The sequence below is a fragment of the Lotus japonicus genome, chromosome 2 (genome assembly GCF_012489685.1).
Source record: "Lotus japonicus ecotype B-129 chromosome 2, LjGifu_v1.2".
In the NCBI taxonomy this organism is placed as follows: Eukaryota; Viridiplantae; Streptophyta; class Magnoliopsida; order Fabales; family Fabaceae; genus Lotus; species Lotus japonicus.
This window is the reverse complement of record NC_080042.1, coordinates 59,447,721-59,474,103: the sequence shown is the minus strand read 5'-3', so window position 1 is coordinate 59,474,103 and position 26,383 is coordinate 59,447,721. Positions and strand designations below refer to the sequence as shown.

General features: G+C 39.2%; 5 protein-coding genes and 1 long non-coding RNA gene across 8 annotated transcripts; 3 read left to right on the top strand and 3 right to left on the bottom strand.

Moving 5' to 3' along the window:
* The first annotated feature begins 12 nt into the window (after nucleotides 1-12).
* LOC130736753 (uncharacterized) lies at nucleotides 13-4,501 on the top strand. Its single transcript, XM_057588542.1, has 7 exons — nucleotides 13-81; nucleotides 223-285; nucleotides 415-466; nucleotides 766-3,139; nucleotides 3,224-3,538; nucleotides 3,604-3,709; nucleotides 3,791-4,501. The coding sequence occupies exons 1-7, from the start codon at nucleotides 13-15 to the stop codon at nucleotides 4,499-4,501; spliced, it is 3,690 nt and encodes a 1,229-aa protein (XP_057444525.1).
* Nucleotides 4,502-4,664: 163 nt separating this feature from the next.
* On the top strand, nucleotides 4,665-6,694 carry LOC130736752 (uncharacterized). Its single transcript, XM_057588541.1, has 7 exons — nucleotides 4,665-4,947; nucleotides 5,032-5,276; nucleotides 5,354-5,560; nucleotides 5,637-5,729; nucleotides 5,820-5,921; nucleotides 6,025-6,342; nucleotides 6,554-6,694. Exons 1-7 carry the CDS (start codon nucleotides 4,665-4,667, stop codon nucleotides 6,635-6,637), a joined length of 1,332 nt encoding a protein of 443 aa, XP_057444524.1. The 3' UTR covers nucleotides 6,638-6,694.
* Nucleotides 6,695-7,697: 1,003 nt separating this feature from the next.
* Nucleotides 7,698-8,445, bottom strand: LOC130736750 (uncharacterized). The gene has a single exon (XM_057588540.1). It carries the CDS (start codon nucleotides 8,334-8,336, stop codon nucleotides 7,698-7,700), a length of 639 nt encoding a protein of 212 aa, XP_057444523.1. The 5' UTR covers nucleotides 8,337-8,445.
* A 5,287-nt stretch (nucleotides 8,446-13,732) lies between these two features.
* LOC130738586 (kunitz trypsin inhibitor 5-like) lies at nucleotides 13,733-14,599 on the bottom strand. Its single transcript, XM_057590649.1, has one exon. The coding sequence runs from the start codon at nucleotides 14,561-14,563 to the stop codon at nucleotides 13,898-13,900; it is 666 nt and encodes a 221-aa protein (XP_057446632.1). The 5' UTR covers nucleotides 14,564-14,599; the 3' UTR covers nucleotides 13,733-13,897.
* Nucleotides 14,600-16,106: 1,507 nt separating this feature from the next.
* On the top strand, nucleotides 16,107-19,267 carry LOC130738587 (uncharacterized). Of its 3 annotated transcripts, XR_009019464.1 has the most exons (5): nucleotides 16,109-16,393; nucleotides 17,578-17,758; nucleotides 17,849-18,059; nucleotides 18,166-18,213; nucleotides 18,607-19,267. It is a non-coding gene; the product is annotated as an uncharacterized LOC130738587 (long non-coding RNA). The 3 variants fall into 3 exon arrangements; XR_009019465.1 differs by having other exon boundaries at nucleotides 16,107-16,393; nucleotides 17,586-18,059; XR_009019463.1 differs by having other exon boundaries at nucleotides 17,578-18,059.
* Nucleotides 19,268-24,708: 5,441 nt separating this feature from the next.
* Nucleotides 24,709-25,545, bottom strand: LOC130736749 (uncharacterized). Its single transcript, XM_057588539.1, has one exon. The coding sequence runs from the start codon at nucleotides 25,543-25,545 to the stop codon at nucleotides 24,709-24,711; it is 837 nt and encodes a 278-aa protein (XP_057444522.1).
* Nucleotides 25,546-26,383: the final 838 nt, after the last annotated feature.

The following is a 26,383-nucleotide window of genomic DNA, read 5'->3' as shown; positions in this document are numbered from 1 at the left end:
TTTGCATCTGCAATGCATGTGATGGTTGCTGGTTATGGCGTGGATTGTGGGATTTTGTTTCCTAATTTTAAGGGGATGCTGGTGGATTTTAAGGCCTCGAAACTAATCTGGTTTTGGCTTATTACGATGTGGTTTTTGGCTAGTAAATAAGTTGTGCGTCCTTGGGCTTGGTTGAAGGACGTAAATTTGGTTTAAGCTAGCTGATGTTGAATTTGGTTGCAGATGAGAGGGCGCATGGTGTGGTGTTTTGGTTGGTATAAGATAGGGAAGCAAGGGAAATTTGGAGTGCTTTGGTTATTTATTTGGGCTTAGTGTGTTTATTTATTATCTTTATAAGTGTTGTGCTTGTATTGGTTGGTGGAAAGATAAAGCACAAATAATCTGAATTATATCCTTTGCTTTTTCAATGTTAAGTTTCTCATTGTGTTTGTGACCTGTGTTCGTGACACTCTCTATTGTGGTTCAGGTACCTCACTTCTCCTTTTGATTCCTCTCTTCTTTAATTTGCTCTGATTATGGTATGTTTGTGTCTTATAATGTCCTTTTGCTAGTTGCCTTGTTCTGAGTTGAGTTGAATAGGGCATTTGTATTATTGATGTCAGAACTTCTGTACTGCCAAATTGCTTTCTAGTGTTGCATGTTTGGATTTGGTAATTTAACAAAGTGAAACTGAATGCTTTTGATTTAGTGAATCATTTAATTGGCGGTTAATACTTATTAGTTGCTATGCTTATTGCATATTAGTTTGTTGTTTTTTTTTTACAGCCAAGACCTATGTAGTAAATTACAACTTTGTTATATTTCTTACTACAGAAACTAAAGCAATGGATAAGTCATGGATTTCGATGCCCCGAAATTCACTTGCATATGAGCAAGGGGTTAAGAGTTTTTTAGATTTTGCTTTTGAACGTAGTTCTGTTGATGGCAAAATATTATGCCCATGTGTTCTATGTGAATGTAGAAAGTGGCAAATTAAGGATGTGGTATATGATCACTTAATTGTTAAGCAATTCCCGAAAAATTACACCTTCTGGTTTTACCATAGGGAGTCCGGTCATGTGGAAAATGAAAACGTTGGTAGGGAAAATGTTTCAAGTTCAGCACAAAACATTGTGACCAATGAAAATACTATCCAGAACATGTTGAATGAAGCTTTTGGAGTTGACAGACACCGTGTGAATGAACCAAATGAAGAATTCGCACAAGGTGAAGGAGAAATGTCAAATGTAGAGCAGCAAGGACATCAAGCTAGAGAGTTTTACGACTTAGCAAAAGATGGGGAACAACCATTGTATGAAGGGTGCACACGATTTTCTAAACTCTCTTTCATAGTGAAGTTGTATCATATCAAATGCCTATGTAAGATGACTGATAAGGCTATGACAATGATACTAGAACTACTACATGATGCATTTGAACATGCTAAGATTCCGAGTTCATTCTATGAGGCAAAGAAATCTATAACCAAGCTTGGATTGGGCTATGAAAAGATACATGCATGTCCAAGAAATTGTATGTTGTACTGGGGTGCAGATGAAAACCTGGAACAATGCAAAGTTTGTCAGAGATCTAGATGGAGGGAACCTGAGACAAATGGTGAGAATCAGGTGTCTGTTGATGAAAATTGTCACAAGAAAGTTCCTAGGAAAGTACTTCGTTACTTTCCTCTTAAACCTCGATTGCAAAGATTGTTTATGTCTTCAAAGACTGCTGAGGATATGAGATGGCATGCTGTGTCTGCTAATAATGATGGGATGATGAGGCATCCTAGAGATTCCGCCGCTTGGAAGGAGTTTGACACAAAAAACACATCATTTAGTGGAGATCCACGAAATGTTCGTCTTGGATTGGCTGCCGATGGTTTTAATCCCCATAGTGTATTGAGTGCGAGTAATAGCATCTGGCCAGTTATTCTCATACCCTACAACACTCCTCCATGGGTGTGTATGAAGTCGACGTCTTTTATCCTTTCAATGATAATTCCTGGTAAAAAACCACCAGGGAATGACATAGATATTTACTTGCAGCCTCTAATCAAGGAGTTGAAGGAGTTATGGAATGATGGTGTAGATGCTTATGATGCTTCAAAGCGTGAGATGTTCAAATTGTATGCTGCTTTAATGTGGACCATTAGTGACTTCCCTGGGCTTTCAAATCTTTCTGGATGGAACACCTACACAGGATTGGCTTGTCCTACATGTAATTTTGACGCTGTCCCTTGCCGCCTTCAGCACAGTAAAAAATGGTGTTTTATGGGTCACCGTCGATTCCTTGATACGAGACATAAATTTAGACTGAACAAGATTCGGTTTAATGGAGAGCAAGAATCACGTGATGCACCAAAATCATTGTCTGGCTCTGAAATTTTTGCACAGGTTAAGAACATTAATGTGGTATTTGGTAGAAAAGATAAAAGAGTTGGCAACCGAAAGAGATCTCGTGGTGACCGAGATTCCTCACAAAGCGGCACTCAACAATGGAAGAAAAAAAGCATATTTTTTGAACTTCCATATTGGGAGCACAATAAGTTGCGTCACAATCTTGATGTCATGCACATCGAAAAGAATGTGTGCGAAAATATCCTATTTACCTTGCTAAATGATGGAAAGTCAAAAGATCACTTGAAAGCTCGAAAAGACCTTCAAGCGATGGGCTTTAGGCATGACCTTTGGCCAGATGAGAATGGAAAATATCCTTTAGCTATTTATACAATGACTAATCAAGGAAAGAAGTCATTTTTAACAACTTTAAGCAATATCATTGTACCAGATGGTTATTCAAGCAACATTTCTAGGTGCATTGATATGGAGAATTTTCGATTGAGTGGAATGCTAAAAAGCCATGATTTTCATATATTGATGGAGCAATTGCTACCGTTGGCCATGCGGACAACAGTGCCCAATGAAGTCTCAAAAGTTTTGAATGGATTAAGCTCATTCTTTAGGAAACTATGCTCAAAAGTGTTGAGTGTGCCTGATTTAGATCGATTGCAGCATGATATTGTGCTCACTCTTTGTAACATGGAGATATTATTCCCCCCTTCGTTCTTCACGGTCATGGTTCATTTAATTGTCCACCTTGTTGAAGAAGCGAAGCTTGGAGGTCCTGTATATTATCGATGGATGTACCCTATAGAAAGGTAAAACATGAACTAGTAATTTTCTTTTTCTTTTTAATTCCATGATTTTCAGCGTGATATTTATCAAGTGTTTCTTATCATTAGGTACTTAGGATTGTTAAAATCCTACGTGCGCAACAAGGCACAACCTACAGGCTCTATAGCAGAAGGCTACCTAATGCAAGAGATCCTAACATTTTGTTCAAGGTACCTCGATGACATTGAGACCGTATGGAATAGACCACGTCGTGTTGATGATGAGCCTATTGATACGCAACCTAAAACACGAGAAGCAGAATTGTTTCCTAAAGTGGGAAAATCAGTTGGTCGCCATTCATATTTCACCCTTTCATCCGTTGAAAAACTACAAGCTCATCGACATGTTCTAACCAATTGCCCAATAGTTGATCCATATCTTCAGTAAGTACTTCAAATAGCTTACTTAAATCATCCTTTTACATGTCGTCTAACTTATATATGTATAGGAAATTTAGAGATATTGTGCGGAGGCAACTAAGAAGGACTACAAGAAGTGCGAGTGAGATAGACAAAAAGGTTCATAAAGAGTTTGCTGGTTGGTTCTATAATCATGTAAGAAAAATCTCAAATTCAAATGGATATTCATTTTTATTAGAATTATACATGTTTCTAACTCTATGACTATATGTTTAGATTTTTAGTAATGCGAACGACCTTAATGAAGCAGACAAATCAGTTCTTCTTTGTCTTGCTGAAGGTCCTGAAAGGGAGGCTAGAAGGTTCAGTGCATATAATGTCAACGGATATAAATTCGGTACAGTGGCTCGAGACAAAGGATTGAGAACTCAAAATAGTGGGGTTTTCGGCTCATTTGGAACAAGAAGTTACTCTAGTCGTAGTGATACCCAAATGAGATTTGGAGGGGTTCCTTACTATGGGAAGCTGATAGACATAATTGAGCTGAGCTATAGTGGCTTATTCACGGTTCCTTTATTTAAATGTAAATGGGCTAATACCACCAATCCTAGAGGAATGAAAAAAGATGATTTGGGTTTTACCTCAATTAACTTCACAAGACCTATACATACTGGAGATCATGAAGATGATGAGCCTTTTATTAATGCTTCGGAAGCCCAAATGGTTTTTTATGTTGATGATGAGAAAGAAAAGGGCTGGAGTATACCCATACATTTGAATCCAAGGGACTTATATGACATGGGTGAAGTTATTGAAGAGGTAATTGTATCTGATGAGGCATTTCCATCACAAAACTTGGAGGAAATTTTTCCGGATACTACCGAACATGTACAATTGGCAAGAGTTGCTACAGATGATGATCCTCTAGATTATATCATTGTTGAAAATATTGATGGTGACGATATTCAAGATTATATAGTTACATGACAAACATGGGTAAAATTCTCCTTTTTTTAACATTTTATCATAATTTTTCTATACATTAGCTTAATTTGTGTTGTTCTTTTGATTTTATGCATCCTCGTATATACTTCTATTGTCTATTATTTACTTTCTGGTTAAATAGTGCTAACATTTTGTTTTTAAAAGTATGGTTAGATCAAAGAGGCATGGTCGCAAGGCTCCTTCTGCAGCAGCACATCCATCAGCGAGCCTTGAGTCTATACCTCAGCACAGTGAGCCTATACGTCAGCTCAGTGAGCCTATACTTCAGCAAAGTGAGCCCATACCTCAGCAAAGTGAGCCTATACCTCAGCAAAGTGAGCCTAGAAGTGATGCAGTCCAAAATCAGCCACGTAGACGACGTGGAGGGTCTGAATCCACACAACCTCATAAGAAAACACCTACGAGATATTGGACAGTGGACCTTATTGGTATGAAATTCATGTCTTAACATGTTTGACTATATGCAATAGTTTTTATTGACTAGTATTTCTGCACTAATGCTTCACATGTAGGCGAGGATGGGGTTGTGACAAAAGCTAGCTTGCGAGTAAAAGATTTGCGTTATGACCTTCCTGGAGGTAAGAAAATTGTGGTTGAATGGAATAGGAATTGTCAACCGGTTGGAGATTCTGGAGGCCTTTTGGGGGGTTATCTAGGGGAGCTTGCATCTAATGCCTCTAAGTTTCCTATCAATTTTGTGAATTGGCATAAAGTTTCTAGCACACACAAGAACCATGTGTGGAATGATAGCATAAAGGTAAGTATCATAATTAACTACTTATTTTCTCTTATTGACATTATGTACATGTTACTAATCAAATTTGTTTATTGTAGAAAAAATTCATAGTGAATGAAGAAGGACATAGAAAATATATATTGGAAAATTTGGGGAAAAAATGGAGGGACAGCCGCGCTCGAATGTATGCTGATTGTTTTAGAGAACAGAATACTTGGGAACAAAACCTTGAGGCGTGCCCTGATGGTGTTCCCTTGGAGCAATGGGTTTCTTTCTTAGAGTATCGTGCCTCTGAAAAAGCTAAGGTAATAAGAAGTATTGTTTTAGATGATATTCAAATACTCACCATTAGCTAACTATTTTTTATATCTCTTGATGCAGAAGTATTCTGAGAAAAATACTGCAAACAGACTCAAGCAAACAGTCCCTCACACTCTTGGGACAATGACAATTGCAAGAAAAAAACATGAGTTGGTATGGTTTATTTGTGTTAATAATGCTTCATTAAATCTCAAATTTGAAGTTATTATTTTATGAGATTGCTAATTTAATACTTCATAATAGGAAACACAAACTAGAAGATCATACAGTAGAGTTGAGTTGTATTCCATTACCCATAAGAGAAGCGATGGATCTTTTGTCAATGATGAGGCTAGAGAAAAAAATGTGAGTACAATCTGTAATTTATGAGTTTCTATTTGTAATTAGATGCTTACATGTGTTCACTTTTAAATTGTTTTCTTAATTATGTGGTTAATGTTATATGTAGGAACAACTTGAGATGGCTATTGATAACAATATGTCTGAAGAAGAAGCTTTCACGACTATAATTGGAAAAGAACAATATGGGCGTGTGCGAGGCATGGGCTTTGGTGTTTGCCCCTCTCAAGTCCTCGAAGGTTTTGGGGGCTCATCATCCGGCAGTTCCTCATCACAAGTTACTCAGCTGCAATCAGAGTTAGAAGCAGAACGTGCTAGAGTTGATGCTTTGGAAAAAGCTTTGGAAAAAGAAGTCACAAAGTTTAAGAGTATGGAGGAACAACTTGCATTTCTTATGCAGCATGTCATTGGCTATGGATTTAATCAGGTATGGATTGAATTTGATAGACAACTTTTTATTCACATTAGCTTTGATTAAAGAAACCAATTCAGGTGTTGCTTGGAATCTGCCTAGATGTGGTTTGAATGAGAAGTTGTCTAAACTTTGTATTGTATCTTTGGAGTTTGGTTTTGACCTACGATGATTGTTGCTTGTGAATTTGTTGGAGGTACCTTACGGATGACTTTGGTACTTGTAGGTTAGCGATGTAGGCTCCCCGAATGAAGTAAGGCGATCTTCATCCGCCAGTCATCAACCTGTAAACAATGGACCATCTACTTAGTTTTATGTAAGGTTTGTGAAATGATTTAAAATGTTGAAACTTAATTGGTTCATTGTATTGAATATGTCACTTTATCATTTTGGTGGAAAGTGATGAACTATGTTCCTTACAGTTTTGATTAATGTCATTGTACCTATGTTTTGATTTAAGTTAATTTAGTTTGTTTTCAATGAATGAATTTTCACCAGGTGAACATGTTCTAATGGGAGGGAGCAGCTTGTGTTTTGATGCTGTCTTGATTTTTTGGTACCTGATTGAGTCTCAAGGCTTGGTGCGTGGTTTGTTGCATCTGGTACTGTCCTTGGAGGCCATGCTTCTTGGAGTCTCAAGTCATGCTTTGTTTTGTTATTTTTGTTCAGTCATGGATTTTGTGTTAGGATCGCATTATGTTACTTCCAGACTTTGACGGGTTGTTGTTGCTTTTGTTATAAAACTTGTATTGACTAGTACTGATGTTTAGCATTGTATGTGTTGGCTGTTTAGCCTTGGACCCTCAATTGGGAGAGTTTGTTCCCATTAGCAATGTTATTTTGATATGGTTATCTATTTTGTTGTCATGAAAAATCAATGATTGAAATTTATTTAGAAAGCAGGGTTATTTTAAAATATAATTACAGCAAAAAAAAATTAAAAAGAAAATAAAATAAAACTTACTGCGGCGGTTCAAACCGCCGCTAATGGCTAAAATCCTAATTCCCATACGTTCAATGTGCGGCGGTTCAAACCGCCGCTGAATACAAAATCATAGCATCCTAGGTGTATGTATCTGAGGCGGTTGCAACCGCCGCTAAAGTCAAAATGGTAACTTGCAGCGGTTGTTCCAGCGGTTTGGAAAACCGCCGCAAGAAGCGATGCGACGCCTGTAAAGGAGGCGCTTTGACAACCGCCGCAAGATGCTTTTAGCGGCGGTTAGAACCGCCGCAAAATGGCCATTACAACCGCCGCAATTTGCACAGTTTGGTGTAGTGAAATTTTGAAAATCAACAGGTTTGTGGTTTTATTCGGCAGTATTTAGAATGTTTATAATCCCATTTTTTTTTTTTGAAGTCAATATGTATAATCAAAAAGAAAAAGAAGAATCAGCTGCCAAGCTAAGAAGAATCCCTACTGGAGGGTCTCCCCACCAAGAGCAGTTTGGATACAAATGACAATCAGCAGCTAACGCATGGGCCACCCTATTGGTGCTCCTGCCTTCAAAAATAAAGTCAAATTTAGTAAAAGTAGGAACTAAACTTAAACAATCATCTATAATATGCTGTAAAATAGGAAAACTATGTGGGCTCTTGAAAGCTTCTACAAGCTGCTTGCAATCTGAAGAGAAAATAAGCTGGTCCAGGTTCCAATCCAAAGCCTTTTGCACACTCCATCTGAAGCAAAGAGCTTCTGCCAAGAGGGGGTCCATACGATGATCCACATACTTAGTTGCTGCTGCTTGAAACACACCTTCTGCATTTCTCACCACTAACCCATACCCTGTACCCTCCTTGCCAGACCAACCTGCATCAATGTTGATCTTCAAAAAACCCTCACTTGGAGGAGACCAGCTGGCCTGCTCATGCCTTTGAGTCCCTTTGACAGCTTGGTGTTCCAGCCAATCTCTTCTCACTGATAAAGCCATATTCAATATCTGTTGACTCTCAGGCCTAACTTTGTTAAAAACCATGTCATTCCTTGCCCTCCAAACCCCCCACACCATCATTACAAAGTTTTCAAAATCATCAGCAGGCAAGGCACTCTTTAAGTGTTGAATCCAAGCTTCTATGCCATCAGCAAAATCTCCTGACCTTAATGCCAAATGGGAAGACCACCAAAACCTTCTAGACCAGTCACAATTCATGAACAGATGAGATGCAGTCTCCACTAAACAATCCTGACACAGAGGGCAACAAGGTTCAAGTTCCACTTTCCTCTTCTTAAGGTTCTCTTGGCATGGTAAAGCATTATGCAACAACCTGAAAAGAAAATGCTGCACCTTTTTGGGAATTCTAAGCTTCCACACAAAATTAGTTTCTGGTTTCCTTCTGGAGGAGGACACTTCGTTCAGACATTGAAGCTGCATCAGCCTGCTGTAAGCAGATTTAACAGTGAACAACCCTGATGAAGTAAAGTTCCAGAAAACAGAATCCTCCCTGTTAGCCCAGGAAAGTGGAATTCTCAGTATCTTGCTGGCCTCAGCTGAATGAAAAATGTTCTCAACCAGGGTCCTATCCCACGATCTAGTGTTAACATCAATCAGGTCCTCAACTCGAGCATCAGCGGGAAGCACTCTGACAGGACTTAAAACCTTTCCAGCACCTTGCCCAGGAATCCATTCATCACTCCAAACTCTGATTGACTTGCCATTACCCACCCTCCACCTTAACCCATCCCTAATGACATCCCTCGCAGCACATATGCTCCTCCAGGAATAACTTGGCCTAAAACCAACAGAAGCCTCCATAATAGAAGATCTAGGGAAGTATCTGGCTTTGAGACACTTGAAAAGTAAAGAGATCTTCTCTATGCATTAGTCTCCAGACCTGCTTAGCCAGAATTGCCTCATTAAACTTCTTCAGATCTCTGAACCCAAGACCACCACTGTGTTTAGGTTTACACAAGTTAGCCCATCGCATCCAATGAATTTTCCTTTCATCCCTTTGCTGGCCCCACCAAAAATTTGCCATTTGAGCTTCCATAGCATCACACACACCCTCAGAAATTTTGAAGCAACTCATAATGTAAATTGGGATAGCTTGAGCAATGGATTTGAGAAGGATTTCCTTACCAGCTCTAGACAAAGTTTTCTCTTTCCAGCCCTTCAGCTTTTTAGACACCCTCTCTTGAATGTTCAGAAATATGAGCTTCTTGGATCTACCAATGACTGTGGGTAATCCTAAGTATTTATCATGAGCTTCAACTGCCGTTACTCCCATCCTATCCCGGATTTGAATTTTAACCGTATCTTGCACGTTTTGGCTAAAAGAAAGCTCAGTCTTTTCAAAGTTCACCCTCTGACCCGAAGCTGCCTCATACTCCTGAATAGTAGCCAGCACACTCTCTGCCTCAATCAGATTAGCCCTCATGAAAAGAAGACTGTCGTCAGCGAAAAATAAATGTGAAATTCTTGGGGCAGCTCTAGCTATACTAATCCCATGCATTTTATCCATCAACACTTGATCCTCAATTAATCCAGCAAAAACCTCCGCGCATAGAATAAAGAGGTAAGGAGACAAAGGGTCTCCTTGCCTCAAACCTCGCTCCGGCTGAAACCAATCTCTCGGTTTACCATTCAAGAGAATTGCATAGCGGACAGTACTAACACAATTAAGAATCAGGGAGATTACATGCCTCGGAAAACCCATCACCACTAAGACCTCTTTCAAAAACTCCCACTCTATCCTATCATAAGCCTTAGACATATCTAACTTTAAGGCCATCCACCCCTTTTTTCCAGTCTTCTTCTTTTTCATCGCATGAAACACTTCCATTCCGATCAACGCATTATCCGTTATCAGCCTCCCAGGAATAAAAGCGCTTTGAGTCTCCCCAACCAGATCTGGCAAAATGGATTTAAGCCTATTTGCAATGCACTTAGTAACTATTTTCATCAGCACATTGCAAAGGCTAATAGGGCGTAACTCCTTTGGAGATTGCGGCTTATTAACCTTGGGAATCAAGCATATAAATGTCTCATTTATCTCAGCCACTCCCTTCCCATGATTGAGCACTTCCAACACATGATCAGTAACCACACCACCAACCAGACCCCAGAAATGGTGATAAAACAACGCTGGCAGTCCATCAGGTCCAGGGGACTTCAGGGGATGCATTTGGTCAATTGAATATTTAACTTCCTCCTTAGTAAATGGCTTCCCCAAATGATCCACCATCTTCTGATTAAGTTCACATCTGACTTTCCTGCAAGTATCTTGAATATGTTGAGGTTGGGACGAAGAGAAGACTTGCTGAAAATGACTTTGGATCACTTGTTGCACAGCAGAATCCCCAAACACCCAATCACCACTTTCATTCTTCATCTTCTTTATCTGGTTATGCTTCTGTCTTTGAGAGGCTTTTTTGTGGAAGAAAGAAGTATTCTTATCCCCATCCTTTAACCATAGGGCTCTCGATCTCTGGCGCCAATACAACTCTTCCTTAAGCAACAAACCATTGAAATCCTTCTGAGCAACTTTCTTCTTCTCTAAATTCACAGCTGATGGGGGAAGCTTCTCCAACCTGGCCACTTCCCTCTCCTTTTGCTGAACTTGCTGCATCAAATTCCCCTTATCTTTACCAAAGAAGGACATAACCTCTTGTACAGCCTTCACCCTCTCAATGCAGCTCGCACCAGGCCTAAACCAAGCATTATTAACAGCCTCATCACACCCCTCTGTTTTGAGCCAGATCTCTTCGAATCTGAAAATTTTTTCCCTTTTATCCTCCAGCTCAGTCCTTCCTAGAACATGATTGACAGAGATCACCAAAGCTGAATGATCTGAGCCATACTTTCCTCTGTGCTCAACTGAGACAGAAATAGCAGCATCCAGAAGACATTTACTAACCAAACAACGGTCCAGCCTTTCCCTAACATTCTGGTCGCCTTCCCTACCATTGTCCCAAGTAAAAGGGAAACCCGAGAAGCCTGCATCAACGAGCTCACACTCCTCAATCACTTCTCTGAATTGTCCCATCTAAACCATGTTACCTGGTCTGCCTCCATTCTTCTCATCTAGACCACAGATCAGATTGAAATCACCCACACACACCCAGCCACCCCTGCAAGCTTCCTTCAGAGCTCGAATAAGCTCTATGGTATTATGTTTATTCACATCCTCAGGAAACCCATAGATACCAGAGAAAAACCAAGTAAAATCCCAGGCATCCACGATCTCAGCACAAATATGATTGATGGAGAACGAAGTTACCCTCACCTCCAAACTATTTCTCCACAGTAAAGCAACACCACCTGCCCTGCCCCTACCTCTTTCATCACATCCCACTGCTAAACCATACTCAAACCCAACCTTATTTTTTGTAGTTTCAAATTCCATTTCTGATTGCTTAGTCTCCATTAAGAAGACCAATTGGGGATTTTCTTCCTTGATGAGCCTTGACAAGGCTCTCACTGCCAATGGATTCCCCAATCCACGGCAGTTCCACGATATGCACCTCATTGCTCCTGGTGGGGCTGATCAACAGCCTCCACCTGAATAAAATTGCAAAGCCTTTTACAGCCACTGCTGCCCTCAACTATCACATCAACCAGCATAGGATCATCACTCATCTCTATCTTCCTTTTGACAGAACTCCCCCTACTCAGAGAATGAGCCACCGCCACACGCTCCCTTGTCACTTTTTTCCACTTTGGCTTTCCACCCTTCTTCTTTGCCCTCCCCCCCTTGCTTCCAGACAATAGAACGCTAAGCAAATTTGGAGAGGAACCTCCCACATCAGGCTCACCTTCCTCTGTCAGAAACTCACCCCCCTTCTTCAGCACCCCCACCTCCTCCACCTTGTTCACCACCTCAGCGGAAATCCCAGACACGGTTACAATAGATTTACCAGCTATTGGTGTCAAGACAACACCATCAGCCGGGTCATCCTTGTTTTCAATGTTCTCTTTCCCCCTCAACTTCATCAGGCAAGAGCTTCCTCCACCTTCAAGTCCAGAAGGAGATTTCCTAATTATCTCGGACACCACAGAGCTTTGAATATTCTCAATACTCGCCAGAACATCACCCACTCGTCCCTTCCTTGAGTCCCCCACACCCACACCCACCACTTCACCCCCTTGCTTCCCCTGCACTCTTTCCCCAGCTGGCACCAAAGACTTCCTTTGATCCACATTCACCTTCGAGAGGGAAGACACAAGAACATCTACCAGCACATTCGGATCCACCTTCTGGGCTACCTTAGACGCAACCCCCTCAGACTTTGGCCCTTCCTCAGCAGCCTCATGAACGCCACCAGCGGAGAAAGTACCTCTAACTCCCGATATCACATTAGGTCGCAGATGTGGTGCACGCAGCCACGTACCAAACGGAAAGATCTGAGCACCCTCCTCCTCCAGATCACCTTCCCAATTATCACAATCTTTCAGAACATGATCTAAACCTCCACATCCATAACAGAAATTGAGCAATCGCTCATACTGGAACCAAACTTTAATCGAATCCAAACCCGATCTGGCAATCATCTTACCCCTCTTGATAGGAATCCTTGTATCCACACTGGCTCTAACCCTCAGGAAAGAACCCAGGCGATGATCATCTGACTTGTCCCACTCAATAAAACCACCGAGAAAATCTCCGATCGATCTAGCGAATGCCTCCGATTTGAGCGCCAGCGGTAGATCCTGAACTCGCACCCAGATCGGTACCTTATTAAGAGGCACTTCGGATGGAGCCAACTGCGGATCTAGAACTTGGAGAACCACCAGAAATTTGTCAAAATGCCATGGCCCTTGTCTCAGCACCCACTCTCTATCCTTCCCATCGAAGAAACGAAAGACAAAGAGATTGCGACCCACATCCCGGACCTCCACACCTCTCTTCACCTTCCAGATCTGCGCCATCGTGCTCTTGAAGGCCCGAACGTTAAAGCTTCCTTGCGTCAGGAGCTTCCCCGCCAGCCAGAAATCACTCACAGAGTCCAATCCCGAACCATCGTCCACCGTCGGAACCAGGAGAGGCTCAGCCTCTTCTCCTTCAAGTATCACACTCTTCCCTCGATCCATGCTATTTTTGGTATTTTTTGAGATTAGGAAATAAGGAGCAAGAAAAACTGACACGGAAACAGAAAGCAAACAGAAGAAACCCACACCGGGGTAGGAAAACCAAGATGAGACTTGGAAGAAAGACTCTCACTACGTCATCTGCTAGAAACCCTAGCAGAACTCAGAAGGAGAGATACTAATGTTTATAATCCCATTGTTAATGAAAAAAATGTAAAATCTTTGTTGGAAGATGATTAAATCTTTGTATGTTTTTAAAACAGAAAATAATAAATTATATTTGTTGAGTTCCTTTATCAATTTGAGGTATAAGAAGGAAAATTCTATTTTTGACCCATCCTTTTTTCCCTCTCTTCAAGATTCACATATATCAGAATAGCAAGTTCAGAGCTTTACTGAATTATATTACTCAAGTTCTTTTTTGGATAAGCATATTACTCAAGTATTATTGATTCATTTTGGTAGTTCTCCATTGTGCGGTGGCTAGCATTTTATTTAATTTTGAGTCCATTCAGCTAGACTCACCACAAAACAAAAAACTGCCAAATTTACACACTGCTAAAATCTTGGTTCTTCAACTCAAGGTATGCGGAAGAAACCTTTTGAAACCTCACATGGTATGGCTTACCAACACCAGCACCAACAGCCATAACTTGGGTTCCATCATCATCTACATAGATCCCCACAGGAGCACAAATATAACCCCATATTGAGGGGCAGTAACTGAAGCTATAGATCTCACCTTCATTGGCATGGTTATCACCTTCTTCAAATCTCACAATCTTGAACCTGCTAGCATCGTTCCCTGGGACACCCTGAGTGCTCACAAACCAGAAATCTGCCCCTTCCTTCGCGATCCGCCACACTTTCGGCTCCTTGCATGGGCTCTTTAATACCGGCATCTCAACGGTGAGATCGGTGCTTATTGGGATGTAGCCAAGGTCTGATGATGATGATGTCTGGAACACGGTTGGTGTGCCAAGGGAAAAAGGGTCAAGGATGATATCAAGAGGGCATGTCTTGTTCCTTGTGTGGCCGAGAGCGAGGCCTCCGTTCTCGGCGGAAACCGGCCTAACGTAGTACTTCACTCCGGGGAGTATAGGATTCCCTTGCATATCAACCGCTGCTGGCTCTGGTTCATCTGCTAGGAGTGGCTGTGTGTTGAGGACTAAAAGAGAAAGGAAGCACAGTGGAAGTATTTGAAACATGGTCATTTTTTAATTTCTTTCTATAAATTGGGTTGCAATGTTTGTTGTGTCTTTTAAGATTACATTTCCATCTTTATATAGTGCTGCATAGGATTCAATTTGGACATGTTGAATAGTGCAAAAATTGAAATTTCGGTGTATGTAACACGAGGTTAATAGTTTGAAGTTAACACAAAAAAATACTTGTTTGATTCAGAAAAGTGAGAAAACTACGTACGTGGATGGATTAGAGAAGTTGATAACTACAAAAATATAAAATGATTTTAAAGACTATTTAACTTCACGTTTTAAGTAAGGATAGGAACATTCTATACACTAATTTTTTCATTTTATAATCACATCACATTTATCTACATAACTCTATTCTCTTTTTTATTTCTCACATTAATATCGTTAACTTCATACGTTCCTTCCATCTCCTTTTTCTTCAGTCTAATTTTCCTTTTTAACCACGTCACTTATCTTTCTCTCTTTAAGTGTGCATGAAAATTAAATTAATAAGGTGTGAAATATATTAGTGTTATCTGAAGAGTTTAATTTTCACGGATCTTCTTGCGTAAACGGGTGGGACCGAGATGCTGACATCTGACAGGAAAATTAAACACGGTTACAATTGCAAATTAAATCATGTGCTAAGTATTTTTTTTTTCATTTGACCACCACTCTCTACAGACGAAAAGCGTTCCACATAATTAATCCGGCTCAGAATACAGTAATGATGTCTCTTGCCACAAAGGTATTATAAATTTTTTTGTTCTGAGGGGAAAATGTTTAGTTTTTATCAGCTTAATTATGGTGAAGTAAACATTAACTTATTGGGTTTTAGGCTTTCTTTCTATATAGAGAAAGACTCAATTTGTGCAAACATGTTCATCTCACTTATTTTAGTAGAGAGATTTTATATTAGATTAAGAGAAAGAGTTCACTTTACAAAAAGAGGCAAGAGATAAGTGAGAGCGAAGAGTGGAGAAACAGTTTTCGCCCAAACTCAAAGAAATTGTGTTAGATTCATCACTGCAACTTTGTTAACCGTTTGATTGGGATGAAATTGGACAGCAGATTTGCAACTTGTGTTGTTTCATTCTGAATGGTTGATTGGTGTGTCCGAAAGAGAGGAAAACACAGTCCAACACTAGCGCGAAGTTAGTTTTTCTAGTTTTATTGGTTCTATATTTTATGTTTGTTACTTTGTTGTTGACCAATTGTTGAGCACGATTTGTGCTGAGAGTACTCTCTTATACCCTTATTTTGATCATAGTGGATATTTTTTTTTTGATAGGCAACAAGAATTATATTGAATGGAAGTACAAGGGGTACTTCAACCCAATCTATCTATCTATCTATCTATCTATCTATCTATCTATCTATACTATATATAAAAGGAGAGTTTGTGCAGCCTTGGGGACAAACCTGTCATTCAACAATTATTTCCAAAAACTATGAAGGACGGGCATGGATATTTTTGTAAAAACACATTTTATTTCACTTGGATTGAATCTCAGCCCCTTGATGATTCGGATTTTAATTGTATCAGTTTCACTCATCCATTTCATTATATCTGAAAGGGTTTCACACCTTCTGAATTCCTTTTACCGTTTTTCACACCTTCTGAATTCCTTTTCAATCTTTCATCTTCCGTCCGTTTCACCTCTTTCTCATTATAAAATCTGAAATTGGGAATCACGGCTCCTTCTGAACTCCTTCTTCTCATCTAACTCACCGTTCAGTCTTTTGGATTTCCAGCGCAGTGTTTAATCATCTGACTTCTCTGCGCAGCTCTCCATTGCACGATGGCATGCCTCATTTCCAGGGATAAGTGAATGCATCCTATCAGAGGTAACAATCTTTGATTATGTATGGAGATTGACTGTTTGTGTTTATGTGATTTGGATGTGAATGGGGATGCATTGAGTTTGAGTAATTTGTTTTAAGAGCTTCAAAACTAAGTTAGGGCTCTCTGCTTTCTCATATATATATAAGCTTTTATTGAATTTACTTGCTTGGCTTTGTGTCTTTTGTTTACAGTCATGTTTGAAAGTAATAATTTCCCCACTACTTATTAACCTTGCATACTGCTATTTATGCTTACCAATTTCCTTATCTACCCAACTACAAGTTGCCCAAGATGCATAAAAACCCAATTTTTTTTCCTATATCAGTTGCACGCTTGCTTTTGAATGGGAGAGGAAATTTTGTTCCTCTGATGCATTATGTAGTGCTTGCAAGGTTCAGGGTGTGGGGTTAGTTTGCACCACCAATCTATGTTGTTGGAGGAAGGTCCTCTTCTTGATGAGGCTATTGAGAAAATTGAAGATAACAATAAGAGTGTGAGGAATATATTTCCCATAATTGCAATTTGTAGTTTAGAAAAAGAATAAGAACTAAGAAGAGAGAACCAATAATAAGAGTTGAGTTTGCACCACCAATCTATGTATGATGTTTTTTGTTTGTTAATTAGTTTTGTAGGCTAAGCAGCTATATATATACATTTCTTTGGTGGATCACTGCAGAGGTCAAAAACCTGTGTGGGCTTATTAAAATGAAAATGATGATGAGAATGACACAGATACAAGACATGAATGTAATAGCAAGAAAGAACTAATGAGGAATAAAATCTTATCAGATAGAAAAAATAATATTACTTATTGATTGCTTCAATTTGTAACTGAGCTTGCTTAATATCTCAAGATAGCAGCTAGCTAGAAGTCTAATTGTAATTAACTGCAGTAACAACAAGTGTTTTGTGGTAATCATAGAGCAGCAATATCTGAAGCTTCCTTAGTTATCAATGCACTGATCGGTGACAACTAAAGATTTTGAGGAATTAAAATCCTTGAGGTTTGCTGAAGTTAATTGTATTGTTGTTTTAGATGCATGTACAATGCTGCTAAAGAAAATTGTATATATTATCTTTGCTTTGAGCAGACTTCTTCAAGCATAGGTGAAGGAAAAGTTCCTTTGAATGTAGAGCTTCCATTTTTTTTCCTTTGATGCATTATGTCACATTTTTCTTTGACTAGGTTTGCAGTGTTTCAGCGGAGAGGGAGACAGATGACTTTGTGATTGGTGTGGCCGCGATGCGGAAGACATGCCGCGAGTTTTTCTTTTCTCTATTTTTTTTTTATTCTTATCATTGCTCTTTCTTCTTTTTTGGATTCACTGTTGATCACGGTTCATCAGAATTATGATATTCATTTGGGGGTATGGTGAAGCATAACATCCTTTTTTTCGTTCTGATTTAAACTAGACTGTAATAATCTCAGATGCTAAATCTATGGTTTTGATTTTCAGAACAACGGGAGATTGAGAAAGATCAGTTTCCATGGTTGTTATGAGTTGGGTATTTTGTACCCAAGAGATAATTGTGTTATTATTTTGGTCATATTACTCTTTCTTTTTTCACCATCTTTCATCTTTTGAGTTTGCCATTTTGGTTTAACCAATTTCTTCTTCAGATTTCGTTGTCAGGTTACGTACTACTCAAACATCATCTTCTACTTTGGTAAGAATCCTTATTTTGAGTTCAGCTTCCTGATCTCCTCAAAGGGTACACATAACATCTTAAATGTTGCTTTTAGTTGAACTTGATAAAGTTTAATTTTGCACAGCGTCAAGGTGGACTTGGGGGTTGCAGTGGTGGGACTCTCTTCAATCAGGTGATTTCCTTCTCCTTAATTTGTTTTGCCCTGTTCTTAGCTGGGTGTTTCCCAAGTTTATGCTGCTCTTCTGCTAACAAGCCTCACTGTTGACACCTTTATTTTCCCTATTATGTCAACTTTTCAATTTTGATTTTACGGGGTAGATGTTTATGGTTTATTAGTAACTCATATTTGGCCTTATGTATTGTATTTCACTATATAAAATAATTAGGATGGGGCGGTGTCATTATAATGTTTTAATATATATATTCACCTTTAATTTTGTGAAAAGTTTGTTCTTCGTTGTTGCTTACTATGTTGACAGCAAGTTTACACTCCTTTACTCTTGCTTTCTCTCCGACATTTTTACATCCTTCTTTTTTTGTGGGTGCATATGTACCTCTCTTTTAGGGAGAGATGGATCGGATAATGACCACTTCAAGAATGTCTCAAGTTTATTATTGGATAGCACGGGAGTGATCTGCTACGTAGTCAACTATTTCGTTTATTTGTACTATGTCATTTGCAGTTGGTTGGCGTGAATACATAACCATTGAGTACTTTATTAATCAAAATTTATGATTCATAGATAAAACTACTAATTCCTCATACTAGCCGTGATATTCGAGCTACAACAGCCAGTTGGTTAGTGTATGGCTTGAAGTCTTCCGCATGGAAAAAGCATCTAATGGGGGACTAAAGCTGTCAAGATCGACAAGCAACTGTTGTAGTTATATTAAAGAGAAAATCTATTGAAGATTCAGCATTTGGAAAGCCACCCCTGAGCCCACATCACAGTACCTTTGAGAATAAAGGAGGCATACTAACTCATGCAAATAATTCACCTTCCATTGAACATGTGAAGAAATTACATTGCAAACAAGGAAAACTGCAAGTGGAAAATACAATCATGTTTAGGCTTCCTATCACTCTTGGATGTAAACATGGGCGGCCTTGGTATTGTGTTGCTACATAGTTAATTTGTTGCTTTCTTTAATGTCAAAATGGCTCCCATTATTGAATATGATTTAAGAATGCTTTCATTGATGAATTTAATTTTGAAATTTTTGTCTGAGCATTCTTATAATGACTTGCAAGCTTCAAAGGGGGAACCAACAATTCATTAGTTTATTATGCATGATATTCATGACAGACAGGATCAATTTGAATATCTTAGAGGGAAGGTGAGCATCATGTGTCAATAAATGTCTGATTGAAAGTGTTAATTTCTGTGATTTAATGTGCCTTTTTATTGATTTTTAAGTGATTGACTATGTTTAGGTAACTGCATATGGAATAAGGGAGCATCGTTTGCAATAGTAAACTGCCTCATAATTGAATATGGGGATGGTTTAGGAGAATATGATTTAATATATGGATGTTGATGTTGGGAATGAGTTTTAGGAGACTAATTTTTACTATGCATTCTAAAGTTCTAGAAACTGTAAAGGACATGAGTTCATTTCAACAAAAAAAAAGGAACATGGGTTGATGATACAAGCAGGGATGGCAATGGGTCAAGACCCATTGGGTACCCACATTAAATGCCCATAATAGCTAGGGTAAAAACCCACTAGATGAGTATGAGGTTGGACATGAGTAAATGCCCGCAGAAAGTAGTGGGTACGAGTGCGGGTATGGGTACTATAAGTACTATAGTATCCAACCAGCCCCATATCCGCATACAAATATTAACATATATAATTGGTAATTGGTAATATATTAATAAATAACTTTCTAACTTCTTTTAAAAAATAAATAAGTAAAGTCTTAATATTAAATATATGATTGTTAATTTATAAAAATAAGTTAGTTACACATAAATGTAGGAGATTATTAACAAATCTAAAATTATAAATTTAAAAGCTTAATTTTCTCTGTTATTATTATTTTTAAATTATACGTATTCGAATGATTTTACTTATTAAATATTTTATTTTAATAGTCTTATGTATTTTTAATTAGTGTTTTTATTTTATAATAACAGTTAGTTATACTCGGTTTTTTAATTGAAAATCGTGATAGTTAAATTTTACTTAGCTAAATCGTGGATAACGGGTACGAGCATAAAGGCACTCAGAGACTACGGGGACGAGTATTCAGGTTGATACCCACCCAGGTATGGGGATGGGTATTCATATTTTAATTACTTAATCATTCTTATTATGTATGCATTTGATATCAATAATAAAATTATTTTTATTATAGAATGACAAGTGAACTCTATTCTTTTTTTTTTTTTGGTTACATGAGAAAAATAAAAGTGAAATTATAAATCTAATATAAATTTGATAAATTTATATGAGTTACGGAATCCTAAACAATGTAATTCACATGCAATTTGAGTTAAGTTTCAAATTGGATAATCAAGTTTCAATTTATCACGAAAAATAATAATAATTGTGCTTATACAAAACAAAAATAATTAAAGACATTCATCACGAAATAAATTTTATAAACTTATTTTCTTATGTTTAAAACTATTTTTATTCTTTTAATTCATAATTTTTTTTTGTGTGAAATGAACAAAAAATCGATTTTCTCACATCTTTAAAATTTGATTGGTTGCGGTGTAAAAAAACTCTACATTGTCGGTGCATCATCATTTTCCTAGATCGTAAGGGAGACGATACTCTACTTAATATTCATATTTTTTTTTTAATTTCAAATACCCTTATTTGGACAAAATACTGTTTGAATTAGGAACATTAATATCAAGGCAGCGTTGGGGCAAAAAATATGGTTAAAACCATGATGGATCATCACATCGGGGTAAGGAGCAAACACAAGTGTGTTGGACACAACATTTTTCACTCAAAACCTTAAGACATTAGGTGTATGAATCAGTATACTTATAAACAGCTCAAAGTTGTCATTTTCTCTATGTGAGACTTACTCACACTTATAGTGCATTTTATAGTTATTTGCATAAACATAATAAAATTAACACAATTTTTTTTTTTAAATTTCATAAAAAACAAAAATGAATATCCCTGTGCATCGCACGGGTAAAAAATACTAGTACAAAGATGAAGAAGAAGAGAAAAAAAAAAGAGCAAGCTAAGACTAGCAAGTTCAAAAAAAAACAAAGGTCCAAAAAAGACCAACTACCCCACATAGTACCACCTTGAAAATAGACTTAACAAAACAAGCCTCATTAAAACCTTACTAGGATAAAACCCCCTTGGAAAAACCTAGCAAGGAAAAAGAGTACTAGTTTTAAGAAGTCAAGAGGAAATTTTCAAGGAAGCTTACAAAGATTCTAATAAGTAATAACCCTCCCCCAAAACAAGCAGCCTAGTCCAATTCAGTTCTACATCCAGTGCATAATGGCTATTAATACTTTCCAAAGATTACTCCAGCAGATAGTTATAAAACTCCTAATAATCTTCATTACTGTAATGCACCAAAGCCAAAATAAGCAGAATATCATTATCTCCCCCAGCAAAATTCCACAGCCGTACACACATACACGAAACAAGGAGGAAGTCCCCAACACCAATAAACCAGTAAGGTAATCAACACCATAAGTAAATTTGCATAAAGATCACTATACTCCCCAAAAGAGAAGCCCAATTTTGATGGCAACTCTCCAATATAATGCAGCAAACACACCAAAGCACCATCCTATCCGCCAAACCCTTCAAAATCCACTAAACCTGGGAGATACATGAACGAGGATCCGAAATCCATTCATAAATGGAGCTTCTAAAATCCTTTAAGAGAGAAGATACCCATAACCAAGCTTTCCATTGAATCAAACCCAACAAATTATCCCAATATGGGGATATGCTATTGAAGATAAGCCTGTTACGCATACACCACACAGTCCAGACCACCGCCCCCCAAACAGCCCACCAAACCCGACATTGATTATTATTCCAGCATCCATGAACGAATTGTAAAAAATGCAGCTGACTCTCACATGGCAAAACAGTACAGAAACCAAACCAGTTAAAGACAGAGTACCAAATTTGTGAGACTTTCAAGCAAGAGAAAAGGAGATGTTCCACACTCTTCATAGCATCATCACAGAAGGGACAGTTCAGATCAGAACTTTGGAGTAGGACACCTCTTCTACTGAGATTCTTCCTTGTTGGAATTCTGCCCCAAAATAATTTCCAAATGAAAGTTTTCACAGATGATGGAGTACAGACCTTCCACAGAGACTTAAACACTGTAGTATGAGTATGGTTCATGTTCCCCGTGATCAACGAATACGCCGATCTAACCGAATAGCCACCGCACGCATACTCCTTCCAAACCCACTTGTCAGCAACTCCCAACCTCACTGTGACATTGTTCAATAAGCTCATAATTTCCCTCATCCAAGTATGTTCCCAATCCCTGAGTTCCCGCCGCCAAATGAAGTTCCAAGACCACTGGTTATTAATCCAAGAGCCCATATCTGCAATTTCACTTTGCTGTTGGGAAGACACCGAGTAGAGTCTTGAGTATTTTGTCGCCAAAGTGCCATCCCCGACCCAAGTATCATGCCAAAACTTAACTGTTTTCCCATCACCAAGTTTCCTAGCAATCGCATCAGCGAACCAACCCCCATCAGGAGACTCGAAACATGTCTTCACCAAGTCTTTCCACCAAACTGATGCGGAACCTGAATGATGCCCTCTAATAAAACCATTGTGAACATTATACTTGGAACATATAATACGTGCCCATAGACTTTGCTCACCCTTACAGAGTCTCCACCGCCATTTGCCAAGGAGGGCTTTATTAAAATCCCCCCATCTTTTTACTCCTAGTCCTCCAAACTCCTTAGGTTTACAAACAGTATCCCATTTGATCCACGCTATCTTAGCCTTCTCCCCCTCTACACCGCCCCACAGGAAGTTCCTCATAAATCGAATGCATTCCTTTTCCACTCCTACAGGCAGCTTATAAAAAGAAAGGTCAAATAGGGGAATGGAGGACAGCGTGCGATTTATCAAACAAACACGACCGCCAAAAGAAAGAGATTTCCTTCTCCACGTCGATAATCTCTTTCGGAGCTTTAACAGAATTGGATTCCAGAAATCCAGCCTTCTGGGGTTGCCTCCCACCTGTAAACGCAAGTAAAGAAAAGGTAAAGACATCAATTTGCAGTTTAAAATTGCAGATAATACCTGCATTTCCCGCTCCTCAACGGAAACTCCGAACAAGCAACTTTTAAAGAAATTGACTTTTAGACCCGAAGCTAATTCAAAGCAGTGAAGAATACACTTCAGGGTAAAAGCATTCTGTCTAGTCGCCTCCCCGATGAACAAGGTGTCATCAGCAAATTGGAGGATAGAAACCTCCTCTCCCACCAAACCATGGAAACTATATCCTTTAAATTTTTGGAGATGAACCGCCTGTCTCAAAAGGCCATTGAGACCTTCTGCAATAATCAAGGATAGAAAAGGTGCGATAGGGTCACCTTGTCTAATCCCTCTACCCATGTCAAATTCATCGCTCGAGCTTCCGTTCACCAAAATAGAAATTCTAGCAGATTCAATACAAGCTTTGATCCAAGAAATCCACTTGTCATCAAAGTTCATCCGATGCATCATATAATATAAAAAGTCCCAATGCACAGAATCATAGGCTTTTTCAAAATCTACTTTAAAAGCCATTGATCCTTTCTTTCGACTTTTCGCATCATGGGCCCATTCATTCGGCACAACAACACTATCTAACAGCCCTCGCCCTTCTAAAAAAGCACTTTGCGCCTCATTAATAACGGAAGGCAGCACCTTTTTAATTCGATTTGCTAATACTTTAGACACCACCTTATATGCACATCCAACAAGTGAAATAGGCCTATAATCAGATAAATCAACCGGGCAATCCTTTTTGGGGATCAAGGTAATGAAGGAGGAATTGCATCCTTTAGGCCAATAACCAGTTCTATGAAAATCATTGAGGAGGTTTTGGAAATCCGTAGAAACAAGATGCCAAAAGGTCTTAAGAAATTTAAAATTTATGCCATCCGGACCAGGACTTTTGTCAGTACCACATTCCCAAACAGCTTCCTTAACTTCAATAGGATCAAAGTTTGCTAAAAGGCTTTCCTTCTCCCTATCACCAATCTGTCGGAACGGCACACCATCAAGTGTAGGGGCAATCCGATTAGACCTTGTGAACTTCAACATGAAGAACTCTCTTTCGCACCATTCTTCACCAAGGTAGGATCCTCAACCCAGTTTTCATTTAAATGCAAACCAACCAAGTTGTTTGTTTGTCTCCTCCAATTTACGAAGGAGTGGAAAAATTTAGAATTTAAATCACCTTCCATGATCCATTTACACCTGGATTTTTGGTGGAGAATTGATTCCTTATGTCTTGCAATCTGCCATAAATCAGCTTGAACATCTTTCCTCTACAACTGCTCTTGAGGAGATAATCCCCCATTTTCTAGCCTCTGGTCCAGCGATTCTAATTTACACATGAGCTCCTTGTATTTGCGATTCACATCCCCGAAGATGTCTTTATTCCAAACTTTGAGTTTTGACTTCATAGCCTTTAGTTTTTCCTTTAATACATAACCTCCAGAACCCTCAAAAGAAAGCTGGCCCATTCCCTAGTCACAAAATCTTTAAAACGATGGTCGGAAAACCAGCAATTTAATACCTTGAAGGGTTTCAGACCCCAGTTCACATTTACACCTCGATATAGAACAGGACAATGGTCGAAGAAGGATCTGTTCAGAACTACCTGGTTGCTGTTTGGGCAACACGAACACCAATCACTAGAAAGGAGAAATCTATCCAGTCTGCTAGCAGCCTGCCCGTTTGCTCTGTGCCAAGTGAATTTTTTCCCAGCCAAAGGGGGTTCAATCAGCTGTAGATTTGAGATAAAAGAGTTAAAATCAATAGTCTCCCTGTGCTCGTACATATCATTATTCACAGCCCCAATCCGCTCAGCAGGACTAGAAACAACGTTAAAGTCTCCCGCTATGCAAAAACAAGAGATTCCTGTGTTATTGATGAGTTCTTCCAAATCATCCCATAATTTTTGTTTTCCCACTGAGTTGCAAGGAGCATAGACGTTAATAATACCACAAATTGAAGGTTGATTCTCCCAGTATCCCAATAGTGCTACGAAACCATCCCCAACTAGACTATTATGCAACTGGAATTTACCTCTCTGCCAAATACAAATAATACCACCAGCTCGATTATCAGACGCTTTGAAAAGCCACTCACAGTCATCACTCCCCCATAAAGATCTACAGACCCTGATATCAACTTCTTCTAGCTTTGATTCATGTACAAGTAGCATGCCAACCTTTTCTTGGTGCACCAACTCCCTTATAGCCCGTAGCTTTACATTGCTACCTAAACCCCTCACATTATAAGATAGCAGAATCATTGAGACACTTCCTGATCCCCATCAACCCCTGCAAGACCATTGCTAGCGAGAAGCTCCATATCCCTTTTTTCCATTTCTACCACTCTATTGATTATCTCCTCTTCGTTGCCTTGAAACTTAACACCCAATAATTTACCCAGTTCCCAGGACTTCTTCGCCTCTTCAAGGAGATCTCTCGAACAAGAGATCCTAACGCCAGATGCATGATCAGAACCGTCCAACGAACAGCTCAGGGAATGCACCGCTCGCATCGCACGTCTGACCAAACGCCTTTTTTCCGCTGCCGCTTCACCTTGATTTTCCGGGCACTGAGAACCGCCACCCAAAGGAGCCACAGCAGAGACTATAGCCTCCACTGTAGAGCGTAGCTCACTTAGAATTGTAGGCGGAGAGTTACCGACATTTGCATCCTGGGAAGCTTTCTGAGAAGGAGAGAAAGGGACCTGCACTGCACTGCACTAGATCAGGAATTGAGCAATTTTGAGATTCCCCGATGTCCCCAAGAGGCTGGGCGTCCACAGAAGGCTGGGGAGTGTGGCAATCAATTGGGTCGGAGATATTAAGCCCATCACATCCTCTAGGCCCAGCAAGAAAAGGGCCCTGGCTTTGAGAAGCCCCATCCGCGACTGTTGCAAACTTACTAGGCATGTGATTCACACACTGATTATCAGAAGACAAAACCATGGACCCCACCGCACCACTTACACGGCTTTCGCTGTTCTCCTCATCATTAGCACTGTTATTGTGGGATTCTATTCCAGTGTACGAGGTAGAATCATTGAAAACCTAAAGGATCATTAAAGTGTACACCGACATCGAGCGCCGCCACCGGGGAAGT